The 13,611-nt window shown below is 34.1% G+C and overlaps 2 protein-coding genes across 2 annotated transcripts; one reads left to right on the top strand and one right to left on the bottom strand.

The window, feature by feature from the left end:
- Positions 1–37: 37 nt before the first annotated feature.
- On the bottom strand, positions 38–6,528 carry LOC105325181 (2-hydroxyacyl-CoA lyase 1). The gene is made up of 17 exons (XM_011424624.4): positions 6,376–6,528; positions 5,564–5,668; positions 5,196–5,317; positions 4,875–4,947; positions 4,702–4,779; positions 4,435–4,529; positions 4,183–4,295; positions 3,693–3,828; positions 3,390–3,495; positions 2,975–3,058; positions 2,739–2,846; positions 2,593–2,646; positions 2,148–2,248; positions 1,804–1,962; positions 1,621–1,725; positions 1,088–1,274; positions 38–761 (listed from the first exon to the last, which is right to left on the bottom strand). Exons 1-17 carry the CDS (start codon positions 6,427–6,429, stop codon positions 729–731), a joined length of 1,713 nt encoding a protein of 570 aa, XP_011422926.3. The 5' UTR covers positions 6,430–6,528; the 3' UTR covers positions 38–728.
- A 147-nt stretch (positions 6,529–6,675) lies between these two features.
- LOC105325180 (GTP-binding protein 10 homolog) lies at positions 6,676–10,862 on the top strand. The gene is made up of 8 exons (XM_011424623.4): positions 6,676–6,970; positions 7,334–7,524; positions 7,874–7,962; positions 8,110–8,254; positions 8,381–8,457; positions 8,559–8,797; positions 9,864–9,987; positions 10,248–10,862. Exons 1-8 carry the CDS (start codon positions 6,704–6,706, stop codon positions 10,463–10,465), a joined length of 1,350 nt encoding a protein of 449 aa, XP_011422925.3. The 5' UTR covers positions 6,676–6,703; the 3' UTR covers positions 10,466–10,862.
- The last annotated feature ends 2,749 nt before the right edge of the window (positions 10,863–13,611 follow it).

The following is a 13,611-nucleotide window of genomic DNA, read 5'->3' on the forward strand; positions in this document are numbered from 1 at the left end:
AATGAAGGTGCTATGATGGAGAAAAAAAACCCCAGTCAAGTGTTTTCAGATTTTATTCTAAGCTGGAATCAAACAAGTGCACTTACTAATGCACACTTCTTTTAAAATCACAACAATAAAAGTCTGAATATAAAAAGTGTATCTAATTATCACAGATAAACAATAATACCAATATTTACAGCAGATTAATAGAAAATGGCATTAAATAAAACAGCTTGCTACTCACTCTGTGGAGCTGACTGCTTATTTGCTATATCAATGGCAAGTCACAATTCTGGTTCAATGATTTCTTCATAATATTGCAAATGCACTGTATGACAAATTATTACAAACTGATCATTATTTTGATTTCTCATCACATGGGAAATACTCTATAAATATGGTATTTGGATCAAAAACATGCTGCAATAATGAATGAGTTACATGCTCATATAATGTGCGATGTATTTGATATGCATTACAATAGCAGCTCAGCAGTATTTTATACTGGAACTATGGAACATTGGGTATAATTATTGAAGCACCTATTCGTACAACTAAACATCAGCACAATTCTTGGAAATTTTGTAGATCAAAATTCATCATTTGTATAAAGTAAAACAATACATGCAATAATCGGTTCCTAGTGTATTCAGTCTTTCTGAACACACCCATGGAATGTCATGTCCTTCCCTGATTATAAATGATTGTTTTTGACTTGAATCTTACTAATTGTCCATGCACACATTTTACATTTTGGACTTGGTTAACCAATCAAAATCCTGTAAATGCAAAAAAAATATCATCAGTATTTTATGTACTGGTGCACATAAAACACTTATCTACAAAATATTTATACATTCTATATTCAGTTAGTAACAAATGTCATCCAAATGACAAATGAATTCAATGGACATTTCTGCTGAAAATTTGTCTCTAGTTTAAATATACTTTTAACATTGTTTGAGAGGTAAAATTAACTATAAGTAGTCTAAGAACACATGTAGAAAAAAGAAACCCCAGTACTGTGTTATTCACGTCACAAATAGGTAACATGTCGGGGCATACAAAATAGTTTGGTACACATGGAACTATTTCTGTTGTTTACCTGTGTTTTCCTGGACGACATGGGACTAATCAGGATGTTGAGGAGCGCCACCCTCTCCTCATCCTTTGTGATCTCCGTCAAATACTTGTTGATCTCTTCACATTTTCTGGCACAAAATCCTCGTCCCCCAAAAGCCTCGATCATCTTCTCGTACCTGGCAGCGGCCATCAGGGCTGTAGGGGGTGACCTGTGAGGATTGAACGTCTCGTTAGAATTATTTTACTCTAGAAAGAACTGATGTTTTCATTGTTGCTGTAATATGCTCAGTTCTAAGCTATCAATTATTAATGACTTCGAAAACCCCTTCTCCTTATAGAATCTTAATAAATATATGTATTCATGAATTTATGGCTATGTTTTGGTGTTTGGTGCTGAAATGGAATTCCATTATACATTGTATTTCTAAGATCAAGTAGCTACACTATGCAAGTTTAGAAGCTAAATCAAATTAGGATGGAGAATAAGTTCTCTTTTACCGCTTTTAGAAGTTTTGATTTAATACCCCGGTACTCTCTATGTATAAAAGTACCCACATCAGTGTAAGGTCTTCAGCCTGCAGAGATTTCCACACATCTTCAGGAACCCCCGCATAAATTCCTCCATTGTTTATGATCATCAAAGTCACAGGTAGCTTGTATCTGTAAATGGTGTTTCAATTTTTTCAAACATGAACTATGTCTCAAAAAATAATGTTCCCATTATGTCTAGTCATTTACCTGCATATTGTTTCAATTTCCATCCCAGAAAACCCAAAAGCACTGTCTCCTTGGATGGATATCACTCTCTTCCCGGGGGCGTGGTCCTTACACCAGATCCCAGCTGCCACGGCAAATCCCAATCCCACTCCCATAGTCCCAAAGCTACCAGCATCCAGCCTACAAGCAAAACAAAGGACACCAGCATACCTTAAACTGTTTGTGTATGTATGCAATGAGTATCTACATATAAATTGTAGATTTGAGGTACCACTAGACCCTTGTCCTTTTCAGTTACATGAACCAGCGTGTAGAAGATGTACTGTCATTAGACGTGTGTTGGTGTCTAAATGTCATGTATTTACCTGTGTCGTGGGAGGTAATTGGGAACCATGGTTCTGCTGATGTCCATTGTGTTGGCTCCTTCACTGACTATTATGCAGTCCTTGGGGAGAAACTTTTGTATCTGTAAGTCAAAGTCAATATTTAACACTGTGTAGAAAGTTTGAGTTGTAAAACATTGAAGTAATCATCACTCAGTAGATAATACCCTAAAAATCCACATTTTCTAACACAAACTCTTTTATCTCAGTACTTAGGAATATATATTTTGGATTAGGTTGGATTCATGTTCACAGTTATTTACATCCCAATGGACATGGTATAATTGTTCTCTACACAGGAGTCATTTACTGTGGCAGTAAAAATGTAGGAAAAACCAGTTTTATTTTGACAGTCCACTCCCTCACCCCTCAGGAATTATAGAAAATGATTCCACATATTTCGAGGTTTTATCACTAGTTTCTTTACCTCGCTGTAGGCTGCGTAGTAGTTTAATGGTTCACTCTTATCGTCCATCATGGCCTGTAATAGAAAGATCAAAAGCTCAATGCTGACCCAATCATGTGAATGGATACAGAGGGTCACCTCTCCTGTTTTCACCTTGCAGTACTCACCTGGACGGCTTTTTGGTTCTGCAGGACCTTGTTGTTGAGTGTCCTCCACCAAGGCGACTTGGGATTGAACTGGAAATGACCGGGAATCTTGTCCAGTTGGTCATTCATCTACAAATGGAAAGGAAAAGGATTGGCCTAGAAGTAATTCATTAATCAAATTCGATGTGATTAGAGAAGATTTATCTTAAACTGATCGTTTTAAATAAGTTCATTTTGTCCTATGACCATCTAAATACCTGTGTCATCACAGCATCCATATCACCCACAAGGGAAACAGCATTCTGCACGTTGTTGTTCATCTCCTCCACACAAATGTCAACCTAAATACGACAGGCATGTTATAGACTGTCCAAAGTACAAACATGCCAGTTTTATATAACATTCTATGCAAATGGGCCAAAAAAAAAATTGAGATAAACATATCAGTATACAGTATATGTATTATATCTAAATACATTTTTGTGAGTATACATGTACATGTATCATATCAATGTATCAAAGTTTTGGAAATGGTTGATAGTTAAATGAACTATAAACATCAAATTGTGAATGGAAGATAACTTTGAAGGAATAAACACATTCTTTACATGAAAAAGATTTGTTTGACATGAAATTGAAAAAAAAACCACTTAGATAATGTTATCCAATTACCTGTATGACCTTGACCTTTGGATTAAATCTTGGAGGCAGGCCAAAATGGAGAATCCAGTTCAACCTTGCTCCCAGAAGAAGAATGACATCTGCTTCTTGTAAAGCTCTAAAAGTATGAAGGAAAGTAATGAGCCCTCATAATGAAAATGAAGGAGCTACATATGTAGGTTATGATAATGTTTGTTTTGCTTACATAATTCTTTGTTCTTTAGTGTGATAGAATTGTTTACATGTACTATTATGATAAGACTAACATAAACAGAAATTGCCGCTTCAATTTTTTGCAAAAATGAATATCCTTACTTTGATCTGGCTGGAGAAACACACAGGTTGTGGTCATCAGGTAGGACACCTTTCCCCATAGGGGTCGGCAGGAATGGAAAACGTGTGGACTCTATAAACCTCTTGACAGAATTCTCTGCCTTAGCATAGGCAGCACCTGAAGGTATAAATACATGTATTATTACTTTAATATGCATCAAACTTATTACAACAAAATATATCATTGAGAATTGTGTATTATCATTAAAAACTGTATTCTATTTATCTTTACACATGTCTATGGCAATCATTACATGTATTGGCTCAAGTTTTTAGTTTGCATTTATTCACCATTTCTACTGATCCTTTAAAATTCCTTAATATTGCATAACTGGGACATTTTTGCCTTTGTGATATTTGGATCCGTTTACAGTTGTGAAATATTTTGGGCGAATGGAGCAAACATAAAATTGGGCCAAAATTTCCCTGTATACAATATACATGTACAGAGAGAAATGTCAACGAAACGTACCTTTCCCAACAATGACTAGGGGTTTCTCTGCGTATTGAATGAGGTCAATGGCCTCCTTTATCTTGTCTGGGTCTGCCAGTGTTTTGGGAGGATCAAGGCACTTGACATTGGGACTGAATCAGACAAGTTAGAAATATCCAGAAGCTATACATTTATCTTAACGTGTTCAGGTATAGAGGTTTTCAAAAAATAATACGATATAAAAAAAATATACAAATACATGTATATGGTATAAGGTATCAAGACAAATACCTGAGATTTGCTACATTCACTTTCTGTGTGACCATATCTCCAGCCAAGTCTATGTATGACACCCCAGGTCTTCCATAAATACTGTGCCTTACTGCCTAAAACAAATAAGAATTAACAGTATTCCATTTCTACCTATTTCTTTAAAATAACTAGCATTTTACAGATTATTTTTATCATTTTTCTTAACTGATTATTCATTCAAAAAAGAAGCAAAAAAACATGGTTGATTTGATTATGAGATTATTTTTGTGTACATCTATATTATACCTTTTCAATATAGAAGGGAATCCTCTCGACTTTACTGGGACGGGCACTGTACTTACAATAGGGTCGGCACAGTTCAACCTAATAATGGAACAACAATGTACAATATAGAATATAATGATGATAGAAATACAAGAATCGGGGAAAAATACAACACCACCAAATGTTGAAAGTACCTGAGGATATTCCTGGAAAGCTCCCATTCCCTCCTGGTGCTGCTCACTGCTGCCCCCTATAACAATCAGTGGCCTGAAAAAGCAGTGGATCAAAGAGTTGTCTACCTTGAATAGTGAAAAGTCCAAGATTTTTTCTACATAACTACCAGTCACCAAAACACACCACTGTTATCTACATACCGGTATACCCGTATATCAATCAAATAATGAATAAAAAGAACATTTTCAAAAAGAAAACACCATGAATAGGTTTTTCCAATTTCATCTAATGTCTAGAATCAAGGACTCTACTATATAATATTTTTGACATTTTAATCTTACCAACAGTTGACTTGAGCATTAGCCATGCCTGCCAAGGCATGAATCAGGCCTGGACCAGATACAACGAGGCACACAGCAGGCCTCCCGGTCATGTAGCCAATTGCTGAGGCAGCATAGGAGGCCTAGAAAGGTAAAATCATGTTTTTGGGTACTCACTGTACTGGTTTTTATTAAACATTTTATTGTAAATTTTTTGTAAAGACACATACATTTCAGTCTGTATTCCTAAATTCAAAGGAGAGAAAAACAGAATCGTACCACAACACTTATGTACCATTTATAAGTGTATTATAGTCTTTCACACAGCAAAATTACCGTATGTCAACTGGGAAGTTTGTCTAAAAAAAGTTCTAAAGATTTTTACATACTGCCTGTTCATTGCGCATCCCAATGTATTTGATTCCATGGGCTTGTGCAGCATATGCCACTTCTATAACAGGAATGCCAACAATTCCAAACATGTACTCTACTCCCTGAAATATATACATGTGTAGAACCATTTTAACGGTTTAATCCATATCAAATCGGAAAATGGTCATTTTCTTGCAAACATAATATGTGATGTTCAAGTACTAGTTGAAAAGCACAAAATATAATATCAAATGACTTTCAGAATGTCATCTTTCCACATTTCATGTTTTATAAAAAATCTATGTACCAGTATGTTATGCTCCCAAACTGACAAGTACATGTAACTTACTTGCACATTTTTTTAAAATCAGATCAATGGGGGGAAAGCAGTACAACTTTAGTTATATTTCTGTGACTAACTTACAGAGGATTGATCAAGAGGCCTTTTCAGAACAGCAGGCACTCATTAACACTTACCAAAATTCCTATTTCTTCAACACAAATGAAGGCAAATGCTTATGAACACACATTAAACAGAAAATATCTCTGATTTGCTACATGAACATATCTGTTATTTTAATAGAATATAGCCCGCTTTTTCACCCGTTCAGTAGTTGCTAAATATTGTACTGTGATGCTCCCCCCCCCCTCTCTCTCTCTCTCTCTGCTAAAATGAGTTCACGAACTGGGACGGAGTTCGTAAAATAGAACGACACAACACAATATAAAAATATTAAAACATTTCGGAAAAATAATAACTTAATCAAAGATACACACATCTTAACAATTAAGAAAAAACATTTAATTCAAAACTTAAATGTAGCATTACCTGCGCCTTTAGTGCTTGAGCCAAAACATTGGCACCTTCAATTTCGTCTGCCATTCTGAAATCATGTGGTCAAATTGTGGAACTCTCTTGAGATGGAGGAGAATTAAGTACATATAAAATGTAATAACCCAAAAGGACTCTAATTGACATGAATTGGAAAAGAAAAACAAAACGGGTGGATAAATAAATTGTACTAAAATACCAAATTTTTTAAAACACAAAATTTATGATAATAAAACCGATAATGGCTCGAAAACAGATATTTAATTATTAAAATAGTTTGATTTTGCGAACTCTTTTATTTGTGGAGATTTTAAAACAAATAAAAATGGCAGCCTCCACGACATTGGTTATCGCAATCTCGCAAGTGAATCGTTTATTCAGTAAAAAACTTGTTAACCTTACAGAATATCAAATTTGTAATATCAGTAAGTATGGCAACAAAAACAAGAACAAAAAAAATTACAAAAAGAAATACTCTAAACCTTATGTATCGCGGAATCCAACAGAGAGCAAGCACTCTTCTCAAAGTAATCTAACATTTGAAGATGACTTCGAAAAAGGTGATGAAGCCAAAAAGACAACAAAGAGAAAGGTAAGAATCCCAAGATTTTTCCATTTGAAATGCCCTTCTAGCTTGTCAGGCTTCAATACACGGTTAAAAATAAGAATTTTACAGGGATTTTCCATTGCAAAAAAGATTAAGGTACTCCAATAATAAGTTGAAAAATTATGCGAGGTATTCAAAGTGACTTCTGGGTGGAGAAAAGATGTAAACATTATCCATTATAAATCTATGCAATAAATTTGTTTTCATTCAATAATTTAATAAAAATATAAAATAATTAGCTCAATTATTAGAGCACTGCTTGTTTTTTTTAGTTCAACCCTAAAAGTTGTCGTCATCCCCCTAATCTGTTACACATTTATTACAAGAAGCAACTTTGACAATTTGCAGGATTTCTTTATGGATAGACTGCATGCAGTAATGAGAGGGGGTTCCGGTGGTTATGGATTGGCTCGTTATGGTGGCATAGGAGGGGATGGTGGGAATGTGATTATTAAGGCCTCAAAAACAGCAATGCTAGAAAATATCAAGGCAAGTTACCCACAACAGAGATTCAAAGCTGCTGATGGAAAACCATGCAAGTGAGTTCTATAACCCTGTTTCATACCGGTGTATATGAATAGCAATTTTGAGAATTATCTGTAAAGAAGTGTTCAGAGGAGGAGTTTTTTTTTAAATAATATGTTGGACCTTGAATAAGAAGAACTGTTAATGACCAAAATCTTTAGTATAGGTAATCATATTGAAAATAGATTATTTGAATTATGGTTATATACAGATCTAGATCATTCTAAAGGTTAGAGATCAAATTTTGTCTCTTAAAGAGTTGGCAACAAACCATTGTGTCTGTTTTAAAGTAAGCATAATTTTCGTTTTGGTTTCATTTACCGGGTACCTGTGATTTGATTTATTTTTATTATTTCTTCTTAGAAAACTTGCCTTGCTGGGGGAAAAGGGAGAGGATTTGGTGTTAGAAGTTCCCTTAGGCATAACAGTTGAACATCAAAATAAAATAATAGGTAGGTGCTTAAAACTCTCAAATGGAGCTTTAAAACTCATATCTAGCTGAAGCTTTACAGCCAGTCAGATTGAAATCTCTTCATTGCACACATGGACAATGTTTTCAGTTGGATAATTCTAATGCCATCTTTATTTACTTGCTTCAGGTGATCTGGATGAGGAAGGGATGGAATTTATTGTGGCCAAAGGGGGATCTGGAGGGAGCCCTGCCAATGGATTCCTGGGGGTAAAGGGGGAAACTAAAACAGTTGACTTAAACCTCAAGTTGATAGCAGACATTGGTCTTGTGGGGTAAGTATTGGAGAAGGAACTCAGGAAAATACTTTATCATCTACAGCTTAAAAAAATCCTCTCAGTTCTCTATCTTGTTCACCGAATAATGAATTCAGTTCAGAATCATATATTTTAATTGGATAGATTTCCAAATGCTGGGAAGTCAACATTTGGTTCAGCAGTAACAACATCAGGTGGATGGAAAATAGCAGATTACCCGTGTAGGTTGATGAAATTTAGAATAAAGACGCTTAGAGGTACATGTATTTGGCAATGTTCTGCAATTGTTATGGTATGAATGAACATCACCTCTCTCTTACAGTCACAACTATAAAACCGCGGATAGCGTGGATGGACTACAAAGATGGTCGGAAGGTCGCAGTGGCCGATCTCCCCGGTCTGATTGAGGGGGCATGGGACAATGTCGGAATGGGGCACAGATTTCTGAAACACATTGAACGCACCAAGCTCCTCCTCTTCCTGGTTGATATCAATGGATTCCAGCTCAATACCAGGTTTCCATTCAGGGACCCCATTGAAACCATACTCATTTTGAACAGGGTACTTTTACTTCTACACGTTCGTGTGTTTAAGATACAAGTACCGGTACTGTTATTTTTACCTCCATAAAAACAAACTTGTATCATAGGTCATTTGAATCTCAGGAAATGTCCTAACTCAGTCATTTTGTGAAAAATTAAGGTGGCCTACTACATCTTGAAATAGTTTCTCAAATCAGCAAAAAATTTCTCGATTATGATAGCATGATGCATAAGAAGTATATTTGTCAAATAGGCAAAAAATATGCAATTTTGGATAAAATTTATGATTTTCAAGTTTAATTTTAATGTATATATGAACAAAAACCTCAAGGGGATTCAAAATCATGATCTGCAGTTCACAAGCCAGATACTTTAACCATTGAACTATGCTGCTATTTTGACAAATCAATACATTCAATTTTATAAAACATTTAAATTGCCATCTTGTGACGAAGTGTCTTAAAAAGTTTAAGTCATTATGTAGTGAGGTACCTTAAGTTGCACTATGACAACTCATCAATTTCAAGCTTTTAACAATTTTGTGGTTACTCTGTCTCTATTTTCATACGAAGTGGATTCCAATATTTTTGATAAAGGACACTCTTAGTAAAAATTATAAAGTATTGCTATGATTGTGTCAAGGAAAGTAATTCTCAGGAAAATTTATCAAACCAGTAGTTAGAGTAAGCTTCATCTCATTTAACTCTTTACACAATGGATAGGTTTCTCTTCACTTTACTCTACCCACAAAAAATCATAAAATGGGCCTATTCCTTAAGGACAGACGCGGCATTCCTCAGTGTCGGATAATTTTCCTTGATATATTATTTCTTCTTTATTTGCAATTAAACCTGTTAATGCCCCCCAAAAAATTCAGGATGCATTTCTAGGCTATTTTTAAATAAAATTTAAAAATTGATCGTAGGAAAAATATTTCAATATTAAATATTGGTGAAAAATAAGGCTAGATGAATTCAAGAATGTAATTATCGAATAAATGTATTTGAGGTTTAATTTTACCAAAAATACAGTAGTCTAATGTGCCAGAATTTTGCATGTATGCCAGTCCTATTTTGTTCCAACAGGAAGTAGAAATGTATAAACACTACTTGGTGGACAAACCGGCCGTGTTGGCACTCAACAAAATAGACTGTGACCACGATGGATCTATTGTTGAAGACATCATTGAAAGAATCAAAAGCTTACCAGGTAAACCAAGCTCAAGCTTAAGCTCTCTCTCTGACCTTCTAACCTGAAATTCTCTTCAGAAAATCTTTTTAAAATAGTTTTTATTCGAAGTTTATACATGTGCATATCAATTACTTTTATAATCAAAGGTTGATCATCATTTTCCTTAATTTAATACAACTTTATTTAAAACTCAGCTTAAAGTACCCAGTATTGACATTTGAAATGGAGGGAGGTATATGAAATTGAAATTAAACTGTTTTTTCTGTTTTGTTTTTCAGACAGCATTTCCAATTATCCTAGTGATTTACAGCCACACAAATTGATACAATTCGAGGATATTCTGACCATATCTACTAAAGAAGGAACTAACATTTTAAATGCCAAACTACGATTAAGAGAGATATTAGACACTCATTTTGTTGCAGAAATTGAATATCCTCTAGATAAATGGCAACATGATATGACAGAGCATAGAAAAATTGATAAAACAGCATAAGCCATGTTTATCCTTCATGTGTTTTAAGACTAGACAATGTTAAGTTATTCTTTGGCTCCATTTGTGCCAGATTTGTAAATGAAACATATGCCAAGGTTCTTATTGTCATGTTTGTTTTATATAAGTACTAGGATTTGGAAATTCAGAGATTCAGTTACTAAACGAAAAGTAAAACTAAGTTTGAAGTTGATATACATGTAAACTAGTGGGTATTGGGTTTTTTTACAAAAAAACACATGTCTCCCCTTCTCCCTAAGGATTGTAATATGGGGCAAATTTAACAATTGAAAAAGAATGATGTCAGCTATATGTTACCCAGACCCAGACAAAATATTATCTTTTTCTTAATTTGACCTTGAGTAAAACATGGTCAAGGTCATATATAAATCAATAGCACACCTAAGTGAATTATTATTGTACTTTGTTTGAATTTGAAGTCCTTCTGTCAAAGTATATTCAGGAGTTGAACAATGAAGTTTTTTCTAATATGACCTTGAAATAAAATTCTAGGTCAAGGTCAAAATTTTTGGTAAGGTTCAACTAGGTTATACACCATCTATCTAATATACAAGTTAAAAGTATGTATGTTAAAGAAGTCTTGTGTTATGGTCCGGACAATATTTTTTATGAAAAGCTTGACATTGAAGAACAAAATACGTCAAGGTCAAAAATTTTGGTGGCATGCACTCCTTCTCAATACCATCTACCTATGTTCCAAGTTTGAAGTCTTAATGTCAAAGGGTATTTAAGTTATGACCCAGACAAAATTTTATAATTTTTCTTAATTTGACCTTGAGTAAAACAAGGTCAAGGTCAAATATTATTCAATAGTATACCTAAGTGTATTATTATTGTTCTTTGTTTAAAGTTTGAAGTCCTTCTGTCAAAGTATATTCAGGAGTTGAACAATGAAGTTTTTTCTAATATGACCTTGAAATAAAAATTCTAGGTCAAGGTCAAAAATTTTGGTAAGGTTAAACTAGGTTATATACCATCTATCTATGATACAAGTTAAAAGTATGTATGTTAAAGGAGTCTTGTGTTATGGTCCGGACAATATTTTTTATGAAAAGCTTGACCTTGAAGAACAAATTAGGTCAAGGTCAAAAATTTTGGTGGCGTGCACTCCTTCTTAACACCATATACCTATGTTCCAAGTTTGAAGTCTTAATGTCAAAGGGTATTTAAGTTACGGCCTGGACAAATTTGGATGAAGAAGAATAAGAAGAAGAACTAGAGCAAAGCTCGTTGCAATGCAACGAGTGGGTCTTCCGATAATGTCGAAGGTAAAGCTAAAACTGTCTCTGAGAAGCAGAGTTCTTAAACCAATAAACATAAGTAAATAAAACAAAAAGAAAAAAAAATCGAATTATTTTTGGTACGAGTTCACAAAATCAAAATGATTCTAGGTACGAATTAGCAATAACATTATCAATTTCAAGAACGACTTAGCAAATACAAATCCGAATCTGTTTAAGTACGATTTAACAATTATCGATATATTTTAGGTACGAGTTAATTAAACTATGAACATAACATTCTTTTCTTTACCAAGAATGTGGAATCAAAATTTCCAGAAAAGTCAATTTTCAAACACCTATATCTTTGTAATGCATCGGCCGATTTTAAAACGGATTTCAGTTTTACATTAAACTTAATAAGCTTTTATTTTTGCTTTAGGATTAATAACAAATTATCGCTCTAAAAAAGGTTACTATAAAAAGACTTTGTAGCATAGCCCTCCTGCCCCCTAATTTGAAGGGTCAGCCCCTTTTCCTTGATATCAAATTAAAGGTCTCGCAAATATAAACATATTTTATTCAACAAGTGTTCACGAATTATTAACCGTTAGAGAGATATCGGAACAACTGTGTTTTAGGGGCCGACCCTTCAACTCCTTACTGGGGCCACCAACGAAAAATGTTTAGGTATCACATTGTTCACAACATTATTTTCAGCAACTTTTGTTATACAATGTTTTTCAAAATATTTCTCCTTTTCAAGATAATATTGATCAAAGTTTTGGACTTCTGGTCCCTTCAAACCCCTAATTATGTAACAAATGACTTTAGTATGGTCCAGAATAGATGAACAGCTGTACAATGAACATTTTTGTTTCTATAAATAATAACAAATTTTTTTTCAATAAAGAGTTATTATATAAAGATTTTAGAGCGCTCTTGGCCCCTAATTTGAGGGGCTAGTCCCTTTTTCTTAATATTAAATAAAAGATCTTATTAATATAAACATATTTTGTTTAATAAGTGTTCAGAAATTGTTGACCGATTTGGAGATATCTTGACAACAGTGTTTAGGGGCCGACCCTTAAACTCCTTACTGGGGCCCCAAACCATAAATTTTAAGGTACCATGTTCTAAAGAACATTATTTTAAGCAACTTTTGTTCAACATTGCCTTTCAAAATATTTCTCGTTTTTAAGATATTAATGATCAAAGTGTTGGTCTTCTGGCCCCTTGAAACCCCTAATTACGTAACAAATGTTTAAAATAAGGTACTGTGTAGATAAACAGCTGTACAATGAACATTTTTGCTTCTATAATTAATGACAAATTATTGCTCAGTTAAGAGTTAAAATTTAAAGACTTTAGAGCCCTCCTGGCCCCTAATTAAAGGGGCCAGCCCCTTTTTATTAAAACAAAACAAAAGCTCGTGTAAATCTTAACAACTTTTGCATTACATGTTTTAACAAATTATCAACAGGTTAAAAGATATATTGCAAAACGTGTTAAAATTTTGCCAAAAATGGTGGTGCCAATTTTTGACCTCGGGCGAGCTTCGGCGCCGTGCGCATTTCCCACAATGTCAAATACAGAGGATCATCTACAGACATTCATCTACATATTCCTGAAAGTTTCACTTTTCTATACCCTTTAGTTTCGGAGGAGTTACGTGGACAAAATGGTCCTTAAAAATTCACAAAATCCTCAAAATCTCAAACCGGAAGTGACGTCATCAGCTCAAAATTTTACATTCGCAAGCACGTTACATGTTCTATCAGTCCTGTAAATTTGGTGAAAATCGACCAAATAGTTTTTGAGTTATAGCTCTCGAAAAATGTCAGAGGAAAAATGTAGAATAATAATAAAAAGAAACCGTAGAATAACAAGAGGGTCTTCCGTTGGAAA

Source organism: Magallana gigas, chromosome 5 (assembly GCF_963853765.1).
Source record: "Magallana gigas chromosome 5, xbMagGiga1.1, whole genome shotgun sequence".
Classification (NCBI taxonomy): Eukaryota; Metazoa; Mollusca; class Bivalvia; order Ostreida; family Ostreidae; genus Magallana; species Magallana gigas.

Bases quoted from the DNA above. Each gene is read 5' to 3' on its own strand.
- LOC105325181 (XM_011424624.4), bottom strand. From the start codon at position 6,429: ATGGCAGACGAAATTGAAGGTGCCAATGTTTTGGCTCAAGCACTAAAG. The intron at 4,296-4,434 runs GTATTTGTCTTG...TGTCTGATTCAG, and splicing joins GTGAATGTAGCAAATCTCAG to TCCCAATGTCAAGTGCCTTG. The intron at 1,726-1,803 runs GTAAATGACTAG...CACCATTTACAG, and splicing joins GAAATTGAAACAATATGCAG to ATACAAGCTACCTGTGACTT.
- LOC105325180 (XM_011424623.4), top strand. From the start codon at position 6,704: ATGGCAGCCTCCACGACATTGGTTATCGCAATCTCGCAAGTGAATCGT. The intron at 7,963-8,109 runs GTAGGTGCTTAA...TACTTGCTTCAG, and splicing joins ACATCAAAATAAAATAATAG to GTGATCTGGATGAGGAAGGG. The intron at 8,798-9,863 runs GTACTTTTACTT...TTGTTCCAACAG, and splicing joins CCATACTCATTTTGAACAGG to GAAGTAGAAATGTATAAACA.